General features: G+C 37.4%; 1 protein-coding gene across 8 annotated transcripts in view; it reads left to right on the top strand.

Moving 5' to 3' along the window:
• CENPQ (centromere protein Q) overlaps positions 1-13409 on the top strand; it is a 138555-nt gene that overhangs the window by 16412 nt on the left and 108734 nt on the right. The window contains exon 9 of one of the 8 annotated variants that reach the window (XM_082347659.1): positions 9853-11452. The exons of the other annotated variants lie outside the window; for them this stretch is intronic. Within the exon in view, the coding sequence (XP_082203785.1) occupies positions 9853-9861 (9 nt within the window). The 3' untranslated portion in view covers positions 9862-11452. Of the gene's footprint in view, positions 1-9852; positions 11453-13409 lie in introns of those variants that run through there. 8 annotated transcript variants of the gene reach the window in all.

Here is a 13409-nt window from a genome sequence, read left to right on the forward strand (position 1 = left end):
TTACAGACCCAAATAAAATTGAAATTCAACTGCACAAGGTCCTAGTAATTCAGATGGTCATCTTATGTAGTATCCTCATCTGTCTAAATTCTCACATACACAGGCCATGCCAACTATCATATACTTTCTCTCCGGTGACTGATAAGTGCCCATGCCAGAAACTTTAAATTCTAAAAGATAAATATTTTGGAATGGAGCCTATATGGTGTAAAAATGTAGCCTGTGATAAAGATAGAATATCAAATAAAATGTAGAGAAAATAAATTATTCAATAAATGGTCTTGAGAAAGCTAGTGAACCAACCGCACTGGGGATGTTGGTGGAGGGTGGTGGTAAATATTCCTACTTTATGACAGAATATATTCAAAATAAATAAAATTAAATAGAAAAATAGAAACTGAACAGAATTTATGAATAAATAACTGATGTCAGTGTAGATAAAGCCCGACAGACATACTTGTTTTGTAGTACTTCACTTTATTGCATTTCACAGATGCTGTGTTTTTTATGTATTGAAGATTTGTGGCCACCCTGTTTTGAGCAAGTCTATTGATGCCATTTTTCCAACACCATTATTTTTTAATTAAGGTATATACATTTTTTAAGATATAATACTGTTGTATACTTAGTAGACTACAGTGTGACTGTAGTAGTAGTCATACACTAAACTTTCATATTCACTGTGAAGCCAAAAAATTGTTGCAAGATTTGCTTTATTGTGGTGGTCTGGAACTGAACCTGCAGTATCTCTGAGGTATGCCTGTATTATTCATATAAACAGAGACACACATGGTTTTGTCTCATAAATAGAGATAAAACCATAAAGAAAAAAAATTAATAGATCATTACATAAAACTGAACTTTTTAAAATAAAAATTAAAAAACCAGGTCAAAGACACAGCACAGACTGAAAAATATCTATAGCATATATAAAACAACAATAATGTCTTTATTCATAAAGAGCTCTAAAATACCAGTAAAAAATAGATTAAATACCAATAGGAAAATGGGCAATTCTCAGAAGAAAATACATAAATGGCCAGTAAGTACTTGAAAGATTTTCAACCTTAAAATAATCATGTAAATGCAAATTAAAACAGCAGAACTTTTTCACCTATCAGATTGGAAAAGATTGAAAAAGGCTGAAAGGGAAAGTCGCTGAATATACATGAAAATGGGTCCCCAATAATGCTGCTGAAGGAAGGAGGGAAAATGGTGTAATTTGGCGGGGGAAGGCAGCCTGTACAGATGTTACAGAAACACAGTTTACTGTCAGTCATTTAAAATCATTATTTTATATGGGTTCTACCATTCTCCAACTTTCAGTTGGGCATATGTTTAACAAACAGGTTTTGCTTAAATATGAGACACCTGCCCGGCAACCTAAAATTAAGGGATTTACTTTCTTTCATTTGGACAGAATTTCTTGGCATTCTCTATTTACCAGAAATAAATGTAGGTGCACCTGTCAGCATTAATATTTGAATCATTTAGGTTGGCTTAGTTTCCAAACATAAGTATCCTAAATCCTCTCAGGTTTCATTCATTGTCAAGAAATATTCAGCTTTAAGGAAGAGAGAGGAAAGAAGGAAAGCAAAAGCAGAGAGAAATTCAAATTTCCCATTTGTGCTTTATTCTGTCCAAAGTGACTGATACATTTTTCTGTTCTAACTAGTTTTCTCGTTAAGAGTTGCCACCCTTGAATGTATTTCTCACCACTTAACCACCACACAACCACTTTCTCTTGCCTTGGGTGTTTGTCTCCTCATTAAAGTGACAGCTGTTTATAACCATATCCAAAGACTGGTTATACTTGTTAAAATTGGACAAAGAGGAAGATGAAGGAGGGATGTTTTCCAAATACAATAAAACTACCATAGAGTACTTTTTTTACATGGACGTTTTTCCTTTTTTAACTAATAGAAACAAATGTGCCCTAGCCAGTTTTACCCATTTCCACCTCCAAGGAGGTCCTTAAAATTAAGGTAAGTTTTCAAATGGAACGACAGTGCTGTATAACAAAAATAACAATGGTTAAAATGGCTGATATTTATTGATATGTGCTATATGCCAGGCACTATTCTAAGCCCATTACATGTATACATGCATTTATACCAATGTTTAATCCTAGTAACAACCCTATGGGGATTAAACTTCATAGCAATCACTGTTATTCCCATCCTGCATAATCAGAGACAAAGAAAGCTAAGTAACTTTGTTTTAAGATCACTCAAATAGTAAGTGGTGATAGAGCTAGGAAGTAAAAAAGATCAGGCTATTTGTCCTTTAGAGTTTTAGAGTTTCCCACAGTCTGTTTACTGTCCTATCCCTGAGATGTTGTTTTAAATTTTCCTCGATCCCCAGTCAGGCTTTTTAAAATCAGATTTATTTCTGCATAGGAAGTTAGACAGTTTGTCTGTTTTTTTTTTATTATTTTATTTTTATTTATTTTCGGCTGCGTTGGGTCTTTGTTGCTGCATGTGGGCTTTCTCTAGTTGCGGCGAGCGGGGGCTACTTTTTGTTGTGGTGCGCGGGCTTCTCATTGTGGTGGCTTCTCTTGTTGTGGAGCACGGGCTCTAGGCACAGGGGCTTCAGTAGTTGCAGCACGTGGGCTGCAGTGGTTGTGGCACGTGGGCTCAGTAGTTGTGGCTCGCGGGCTCTAGAGCGCAGGCTCAGTAGCTGTGGCGCATGGGCTTAGTTGCTCCGCGGCATGTGGGATCTTGCCGGACCAGGGCTCGAACCCGCAGTGGCAGGTGGATTCTTATTCACTGCGCCACCAGGGAAGTCTGACAGTTTGTCTTTAACACCTACATCATTACCCAAATTTGGACACCTTATTTTGGATATCTGCCCTTCACATACAAGGTCATAGTCTCCACTGTCACTCCTGAAACACATGTGTTAGTGTTTTTATTTGCAGTGACATTTCTGCCTGAGGCTTCTTTGACTTTGTTTTGAAGTTTATTTTCAAGAATTAAATGAGAAAGCCTATTGAGCCCGTTATTGCTTGTATTTATTTATTCTTTCCCCCTGCTTAGTTGTTAGATGAGTGGCCCAGTGCCAGAGTCCACGCAATGCCTGGGATGTGAGCTAACACTGCAGAACCGCTAATAAAAAGAAAACACAAACGTGTTCTTTATAAAGAAGGACATAGTGAGAATGACATTACCAGTCTTTTAAGTGGGGATGGTCTTAGGATACTGATAATTTCTAGAATGAAAGCAAATTCGGAAGCACAACCAGCCCCAGAGACTTGCAACTAAGTAATCCATCTCAGTTCTCAGAAATTGCACCAATTTCTGTCTTTTCTTTTCTTTTCTTTTTTTTTTTATCTTAATGTCATGGGTTTTTAAACCTTTTTCCAGACCTTTTAGGGAAAGGTCTGGAAGAGCTAGCATTTCTTGAGCATCTACGTATGCCTAGAATATTAAGAAATTTGTATTTCTTTTTCTGGTCACGGATGCATAAAGATAGAAATTCAATCCTAAAACGTTTATTTTTACCAAGGAAACGATTAGGGGCCCAAGAATCTGGACTTGTTTAAGGCCCTCAGAGAGGGTGTCAGCAGTGTCAGGAGTTAATAAGATCAAGTCTGAGATCTGTTTTACAGAAAAATGAAATACTTACCTTCATCTATTCTGAGGACAATAACAAAGGGGCATAAAATTCGAAGGAAAGACTTAAATCTAATATAATGAGTGTTGTGTCTTATCAGAAATGAAACCCTAAAAGATGTTTATAAGTGGTGAGTGACTGATTCTAATTCATTGAAAATATTATGGTATTTGCAAGGCACTATCTCGAGGATGATTTCTCAGTTTGAGTCGGTATAAAAAGAGAAGTAGTTGTTTGTGGTCCCGTGATACCGAGTTCATATTTCTTCTCATGTCATTTTCTTCGAGAATGAGTTCTTCCCCACGACTAACCTACCTGAGAGTTGCTGATGCTTATCTACTCAACCGGACTTGGTCTTGGGGCGGCAATGAACAGTGTCGTTGGTATATTGCCAACCTCCTCTCCTGCTTCCCGAGTGTGTGTCCATGATGACAAGGGGAACCCCGTGTCTTGGTCTGTCACAGACCAGTTTGCCACCATGTGCCATGGCTACACCCTGCCAGAGCTTCGCAGGAAAGGTTACAGCTGGCTGGTGGCCCTCACGCTGGATTCCCCTCTCAGGGCAATGTCCTGGATGACAACATGTTCTCCATTAGCCTCCTAAACAGCATCCAAGCCGAGTTCTTGCCTTGTCGATTCTATAGGCTTGTTCTCACCCCTGCAGCTTTCTCTGGGCAAGTTCACCCCTAGCCCATTAGAACTCCAGGAATTTTCTTCCTTTTTCTGAACATAACACATGCTCCTTAGCTGTCAATGAGGGGAAAAATTAAAACTAGAATCAGGAGAACCTTAAATTTTTGAAAAGGACCAGAAGACAAGCAGGGTTAGGCTGGGAATGCCTAACTCTCCCTGTCTCAAGTTTCTACAGTAATGACTATAGGGGTCAGAGACAGCTATGGCTAAAAACAAGATAATTATCCTCCTTTGCGATCCACTGTAAGAAGAAGGTTCTAAAGTCAGCGGGTCTTCGCAAAGGAGCAGAAATGACTGCATGAGAACAAGTGATTTAACACGGGAGCATGTGGCTACTGCTTCCTTATTGCTGCTTGGGCTTCTGCTCGGTTTTCCCACTACCACGCCAGTTCCCTATGACCCAAAATAATGCTCCCCTGTGCCTGCCACTGCTGTTTCCCCAAACTCTTCCTACCACCTGTGACTCAAGTTCTCTGTAGAGTATCCTGCTTTTTTCCCTTTAATTACTGTCTCTCCACTTCTGCCTAGGACTCTAGCCTATAGTTCTTCCCTGGGAATGTTTGAATGCAGTGGTTCTCACCTTTTAGTGCCCTTCAGAATCACCCGGAGGGCAGGTTGCAACACAGGTGGCTGAACCTCTCCCCACAGCCCCTGATTCAGTAAGTCCGAGGTCAGGCCTGAGAATTTGTACTGCTAACAAGTTTCCATTTCTCAGTTGCCTTGGATGGAGGAATGAAGATATGGGCATTTTAAAAGCTAGAAACAAACAAAAAAACAACAAAAACAAATAAATCAATAAAAATTTTTTTAAAAAAGCTCAAAACAGATGATGTCGGCATAGGACTGGACATTGCCTATCACCTATTCCAGCCCCCTTGTTTATAATCTGCTTTCTCATGGGAAACTAAGATGCATATGTAGGTGTGAATCTGGATATGCAAATGCACGTGTAAACATACATACACATATATTTACATTTATTTCATATTTCTGTATGCATATGTACATACTCAGAGAATTTTGATAAGATAAACTTTAATTCTCTCATTACATATGAAGATTTACGGGCCAAAGAAAATAAATGACTTCTTCGAGATCATATAGATAATCAGTGCTAGAGGACGAGCCAGAACAGTGTTATTTTGATTTCAACCTATTTTTTTCTAAGTCACGTATCTTTTTCGTAAAGGAAATTTAAATGATTAAATTGATTAAATGATTAAAATCAATACTCTTATTAGTCTTTTATCCTTGTCAGAATTTTTGTTTTAATTTGGGTTCCAATTGATTGTGTATGCATATCTTTCAAGGACAATAAAGGAAGAGATAAACATCACAAGCTATTTTCTTCTATCTGCAATAAAAGCAGACACAAACACAATGGTTGGATTTATCTAGTCTGGATAAAGTTGACTTAGCCATATAGAAAATATTGGTTTCTTACCCCATGGAGGTCACAAAAATCCCAACTACAAAGATTAGAGGAAATCTAAATTTTAGGTATTTATTCTTAGAAAAGTAAACAAACTGGCTGAAGGAGAGCTTTGTTTTAATAAAAAAGTATGATTCCTTGGGAGTGACAATATGTTTAGGCCACCATGAGCCAGTTGTTACCTAGAGACTTATCCTTGGTGCCAGAGGGAAGAGGTCTAAGTAACTGGAGTCCATAAATCTCTTGGGAGAATGTGGTCTAGTTTCTGCCCCAGGGATTCTCATTATCTTTAGCATTGATAACTGAGGGTTACTCCCAGGTGATACATGGCATCATTATTATAGCCCTGTGCCTTATTGTCTTACTAATAATAATGTGCCTACTGTTTACTTAACATTTAACTACATGCTGATAATTGTGCCAAATTTTTTTTTTAAGACTTTATTCTTAAGCCATTTTTGTTTGTTTGTTTGTTGTTTATTTTTATTTATGGCTGTGTTGGGTCTTCGTTTCTGTGCGAGGGCTTTCTCTAGTTGCGGCGAGCGGGGGCCACTCTTCATCGCGGTGCGCGGGCCTCTCACTATCGCGGCCTCTCTTGTTGCGGAGCACAGGCTCCAGACGCGCAGGCTCAGTAATTGTGGCTCACGGGCCTAGTTGCTCCGCGGCATGTGGGATCTTCCCAGACCAGGGCTCGAACCAGTGTCCCCTGCATTGGCAGGCAGACTCTCAACCACTGCGCCACCAGGGAAGCCCTGTGCCAAATTTTATATATACTTTTGTGTACGTGTGTGTGTGTGTGTGTGTGTGATTTATCTTATTGTCGGAGTTCTGGCTCGGGGGTTTTATGAGGCATCAAAGGTTATGCAGATTTTAAGTCATGATCAGAGCCTGAGTTTGTCAGATTCTGAAGCCTGTACTTTGAATTATTATGCTAATTGGCCTCTCAGGCAGCTAGGAACTCTCTGAGGACTCAGTACAGGCAACATGCTCAACTCTCCAGAGACATGTACTTGTCGGCTCTGGGTGGATGCGAACTGGGTTTTGCAATTGTCTGTATTTAGTGAGGATGAATGTTCACTCTGCCTAAGACTCACTGAGGGGAAATACAGAGGAAGAATGGAGATTTCAGTCTGCTCAAACTTTGGGAGCAGGACAAGGCAGGGCAGTTTCGGAGGACATTTAGACATCCTGTAGAATAGAATCTCATTTAATAACACAAGTTTTGTTTCTACTCATTTTGCATTTTTCATCACTAATTTTTGTTGGGTGATTTGAATTTTGAGAAAAAAACATGAAAGAACTATAAATTAAATTTCTGTAAGTTGTCTGTGATAATACCTAAAGTTTTGTATCCATTTTCCCTAATCCCAGTAAGCACTAGGAACAGGGAAAAAATAAAACTGAAAGTAAAACACAGCCGATGGAATAGCACAGCACCTACTACAAAGATGATTTCTCCCTTCTAACCTGGGATGTTAGCATTAAAATCATTTTAGTTGGGGAAAATAAAAATAGTTTAAAAAAAATGCAGACGAAGGGATTGTTGTGTCAGTATAGGTAACATTAACAGCCTAATTCTCTTTCCCCAAGTTTCTATTCACCCATGTTTCTCAATCTCTGATAGAAATCTTGGCTCCAGCTATAAAACCCAGTTGCCGACAGCCCTTTGCTTTTTCTGATTTTACTGTACCTGAGCAATGAGGTGAAAGAGAGAAAGAAGCCACTCCCAGCCTCTCCTCTTTTCTTTACCCCCTCCAACCTCAGCAGTGCTGGTGGCATGTGTGTTCCAGCCGTGTTCCAATTTTGTTCACTTCTTTTTAAATTATTTATTTATTTATTTATTTATTTGGCTGCGTCAGGTCTTCGTTGAGGCACAAGGAATCTTCGTTAAGGAGTATGGGTTTTCTCTCTCTAGTTGTGGTGCGTGGGCTCTGTAGTTTGCAGGCACGTGGGCTCTCGTTGAGGGGCACGGGGCTTAGTTGCCCCGTGGCATATGGGATCTTAGTTCCTTGACCAGGGATCAAACCCAAGTCCCCTGTATTGTAAGGCGGATTCTTTACCACTGGACCATCAGGGAAGTCCCTGTTCACTTCTTGAGTGAACTTTATTTTCTTGAGTGAACTTTTGTTCACTCCCCCTTATTCTGGCTCTTGTGATTTTAAAAGTTACAAACAAAAATAGCGAACATCCGGGTATTCTTCTTCCTAATTGATGTGCGGCTTTCTCTCCCTCTAACAGATCTGTTTCCAAGGCAAAATATACTCTAGGTTTTAAACACTGTTAAAAGACATTGCTTATAATCCAGTAAGACTGTCAGACTTTAGTTAGTACCATGCAGTTACTGCAGTGGACACTAGATGTCAGATTTTAGTTCTAGATTATTTCCCAAAGTGAGCACTTGATATGTTTCTAGTTGTCCCATTAGAATTTTTGCTTTTTTTTTTTTTGGCTGCGCTGTGCAGCTTATGGTATCTTAGTTCCCGGACCAGGGATTGAACCCAGGCCCCAGCACTGAAAGTGCCGAGTCCTAACCACTGGACCACGAGGGAAGTCTCTCTGCTGCATTTTTGACTATTTCCTTTTATCAGATTCCTGAGACTAAGAACATGGAAAATAAATATGCAAAAATAACAATCCAAATTTCAGGAAAAGAAAATAGGTTAAAAGGGGAGATTAACCCCGCAAACATTAAAACATACTACAAAACTTATATAAAGTGTAGTAATGGTACATGATTGTGCAGAACAAAGTCAGGGGAAAAAAAGGTCCAGAAATAACAAGTACACAGGAAAGTTTAAAATAAGATCAAAGTGGCATCTCAAGTCACTGGGGTAAAGATGGAATTTTAAATAAGTGGCAGTGAGACAAATGGATAGCAATCTGAAAAAAAGTAAAATTAAATTAAACTCATATTTCATACCTATACAAGAATAAACTCCAAATTGATCCAAGATATAAATAAATAAATAAATAAAGACTTTAAAAAGAAAAGTCATACAAATACTAGAAGAAAACATTGGTTGGTTCCTTTATAATCTGGGTATAAGGAAAGGCTTTCCAAATTCAGAAGTAATAAAAGAAAAATAATAAGTTTGATAAAATACATATGTATGTGTGCACGTGTGTAATTTCTCAGTGGCAAAAGATCTAGCGTCAAAATATAAATTACACACTAGGAGAAACTATTTGCAATTTATATCACAAATAGAGAACTATTTTCTGTAAAATATAAAGAGCCCTTAACACTGAGAGGAGAAAAAAAAAATATACTCAAATCCAATAGAAAAATGGGCAAGAGACATGGTTAGTTCACAGAAAAACAAAATGACCCTTAAACATATGAAAAGATGCTTAACTTCACTCAAAAAAAAGTGTGATTAAACTGTCATGCAATACTTTTAAAAAATATTGAGAACCCAAGTTTGAAGCTGTAGAAAATAGGCATACTCATATACTGGTAGTGGGAGTAGGAAAGTTACAACTCCAGTGAGGGGAATTCAGTACCGTCTAATACAATACATATGCATTTACACAAGCAATTCAACTTCCAGAAATTTACCCTGAGGATTCCTCCACAAATATAAAACCAATGTTTGCACTGGGTTATTCACTCCCATATTATGTGTAATATCAAACTTTTAGAAACAACCTAAATTTCCATCCTTCAAAGTCCAGGTGAATGAATTACGACACATCTACACAATGAAGCACTTATAGCAACAAGGAAGTTCTCTGTGATGTAATTTGAGGTAATTTCCATGATACGTTTTTAAGTGGAAAAAAAAGCTACATGTACAAGAGTATGTAAGAAAGAATGAGAAAATTAGTGTATATCAAATAGATCTCTGCTAACTTTTCTTACTTTTGCAAACAGAAACACAGGAAGATTAAACGAGAAACTATTTTTTAAGTGACTTATAAGTAGTGGAGTTAGGGATGGGAATAAGACTTCCCCGAATATGTACCTTTTATATTGTTTTGACTTTTGAACAGTGTAGGAACCTGGGATTAAAGATAACATCTATTCTTTGGCTCTGTTGACTGAAAAGGGCTACAAGTAACAACACTCAATGATCATCCCTGATAGTCAGATCTTCGTAAATACCTTTCAGGGAAAATAGAACTCTTGGAGAAAAGGCTGAAGAACAGGAAAAGGAAAGAAGAAAAGGAAAGAACACCTTGGGCAAGAAAGTAAGGAAATGCTCAAGACTAAATGTGGTCATGTTGGGAATTCCCTGGCAGTCCAGTGCTTAGGACTCCACGCTTTCACTGCCAAGGACCTGGGTTCAATTAAAAAAAAAAAAATTGGTCATGTCAAAAGAAAACAGAACTGGTACAACAAACTTCCTACTTGGCAAATTTGATACCATATATAACAGCATCGAAAATAACAATAATGCAGTGGATTGTAACACATGAATTTTTTAAAAAAATCCTTGAATCCACAATGATATGAAAACGAGGTGGTCTGGCAAACAAAAGCTCTTCTTTACAGAAGAATACCTACTAAGGAATGTAGAAGGAATGACAAATTAGAAAGTTGACATTTTGCAATCTCCAATTTAAGAATTAACTCAAGCAAGAATTATTATTAAATAATATTAAATAAAATTTATTTAATATTATTACTACTTACAAATTGTAAAGGGTAAAATGGACCTGTATAATGGAGATGACCGGTGGTCACCATCTTTACCAAGTGGTCAAACTTAGCATGAGCCACAGTGGAAGAACACAACATTGTGTGCCTTCTGATACAGTGCAGTGAGAAGTGCAATATATCACCATGTAGATTTCTGGCCAAAACTGTGTAACCTGAATCTAATCATAAGGGAAGAATCAGAATAATCCAAATTGTGGATGGAACATTCTATCAGATAATTGGCCTGAACTCTTCAAAAAAGTTAATATCAAGGGTGGGAAGAAAAGATGTGAGTGCTTCATTCTAGATTTTAGGAGACTAAGAAACTGAATCACCTGCGACTCATGAACCTTTATTGAATTCTGGATCAGAGGAACAAACTCTAAAACACACATTTTGTAGACCATTGGGAAAAATTTATTATGATACATTAAATGATACTATCGAATTAATGTTAATTTTCTTAAGTATGATATTGGTAATGTGGTGGCATTTATTTTGTTAAGATGCATGCTGAAGTATTTAGCAGTAAAGTATGATATCTGTAACTTAATTTCAAATAATTCCTAGTAAAGGAATGTCTATATAGTGTGTGTGTGTGTGTGTGTGTAAAGACAGAGAGAGATCAAATATGATAAAATATCAGTAAATCCAGGTGAACAACAGCTGTTTATTACACTCTTCTTTTAAATATTTTTACGTTTGAATCAAAATAAAACTAATGGTAGAAAGTGGCAGATTTTTACAGGCAGCTTATTAACCTATGTATAAATGACAAACACAGGTCACCACAAATTTCATGTAAAATATTGTATTTAAAGTATTATTTTATTCTCAGTTTTCCTTGACTCAAGAGTTCTTCTTTCTCTTTTCATTGGAAACTCCGTGACTAATAATTACTGATAAATGTTGAATTTGTGATGTTTAACTCTACTCAAAAACCTTAGACCCAGAGCCATAGGAGACAATTTAGGTGAGCAATAGATGATGGAAACCTGAGAGGAGGGAAGAAAGAAGAAGCAGAGCTCCAAAGAAAAACACTGAAAGATAAACACAGTAGAAATAGAAAATTAATTAATTCAACAATGGTATCAGGCACTGGTCTAGGTACTGGAGATACAACAGTGATAGTTACATTGCGGTGAACAAAATTTTTAAAAATCGCTGCCTTCATTCATTCTAGAGGAAATGGCATCTACTATGTGGCAGGCACTGTTCTAGAGGCTTTAAATATATTAAATCATTTGCTCCCAACAACAACCCTATGGGATTGGTACTGTTCTTACCCCCAGTTTTCAGATGGGTAAACTAAGGTAAGAAAAAGGTTAAATAGGCCGCCTAAAGTCGTTCAGCTAATATATGGCAAAGGTAGATATTAAATCCAGGGAGTTTGGCTCCATCACTCACGCTCTCCAATTCTGCACTATATCACAATAGAAAGGAAGGAAGGAACTGCATAAAAGACCAGGAAAAAAAAAAAAAAAGGAGGAGAAAGTGCAGAGAAGAGGTAAAAGAGACACAAAGCATGGTCAGAGGAAAGGAGGAAAGGGTACCTATCAGGAGTATTAAACTGAAGGAGGGCTAAATTCCATGCCTTTCTTAATGAATTTATGGCTTTGAAAATAACATAAGATTGTCCTCAGTAAAAGAGTTGAGAAAGAAGGGGGAGTAGAGATAAGCAGTGGGGTTACTAATGATCAGTTTAACCTACTACACCATTCTGTCTAAGCCTTGCCTTGGAGGGATGAATTATGAAGTATGAGTAAGAGGTAACGAGGGATTATTACTCACAGTTTCTTTGAGTTCCTAGACATTCCAGGTCAACTCGTTTGCAGACTTGTTAAATGAGAGACTCAGTATTTTCCAGCCACTCTTTGCTTGTTGATAAAACGTAGCAAATTATAACAGCTAGATATTTGGGGAATGAAATCTCTCTAGATGTAAAACATCACTGAGGATTTCTACAGCTGTTATACCCCATACCTGATCACATGCACATTGGTTAATAAAATAACGTAATGGGAAGAAAAATTGCCTTGCCCCATTAAAAATGTTTTATTATAAACTAATCAAGATTGGGTATATTAAGATCATGACCTTTATTTTACTAACCTGAGTGATTATTTTATATGAAGTATTTCATAAGTATTAATTCACCCATATTGAGTCAAAGATTGAATTATCTCTGGAATAGTAGTATGGGCTGCTGTTGAACAAGTCAAATTTTGTTTATGCTGAAGATGAATGTAGGATAAAGAACACTGGTTCTTTATTATCATCATAAAATGCCAACTCAATTACTAATGACAAAATTTCCTGTTTAATAAGTTGTTTACTCATACTCAATGAAAGAGCCTGGTCTTAAATCCTAATCTCTGACAGGAGACGATGATGATGAATATACTTTAAAATGTTGGATAATGCAGGCAGCTGACAATGAATTATAGTTTAAAAATCCCCTTTATGCAGCTACTATTCAGAGTGCTGCGTGCATCATCTCTTGCAGCTGACTGGCACACCTAGCATTCTTTGTCCTTTCAAAGTGCCTGGCCGACATCTTTTAAGGGTCGCCAACTCTCTGTGGAGTGAAAAGGCAATGTGCTTAAATGTTTCATTCAAAAAATATCATACATATATAGCAAGTTAGTCTCAGGGCCACATGTTAGGTAAACTAAGCCTCTTTTTATTTCTCCCAGGAACACACCCTTTGGTAATACAAAATTTAAAACAAAGACTCCTTTTTAAAAAATTTGCCTCAGTTTCCATTTTATCTCAGACCACTGGGCTAAGCTGCTTGATATCCCCAGAACTGCCACATTCCCTCTCTTCCTCTTTTTTTCTCCATTTTGTAGCTAGTAACATTAGCTCCTCTATTCTAAGATTATGGGTCTGGTGCTTATTGTCTAGCTCCAGCCCTTGACTTGTGCATCTTTCCCTAAGGATTTCATTAAAAAGTGTGGTTTGGATTCCCAGTTCTAACAAACAATAATGAACTTAAAAAAAATAAATTTAAAATATTTTGCAAGT

Source organism: Balaenoptera borealis (genome assembly GCF_965194805.1).
Source record: "Balaenoptera borealis genome assembly, chromosome: 12".
NCBI classification, from domain to species: domain Eukaryota; kingdom Metazoa; phylum Chordata; class Mammalia; order Artiodactyla; family Balaenopteridae; genus Balaenoptera; species Balaenoptera borealis.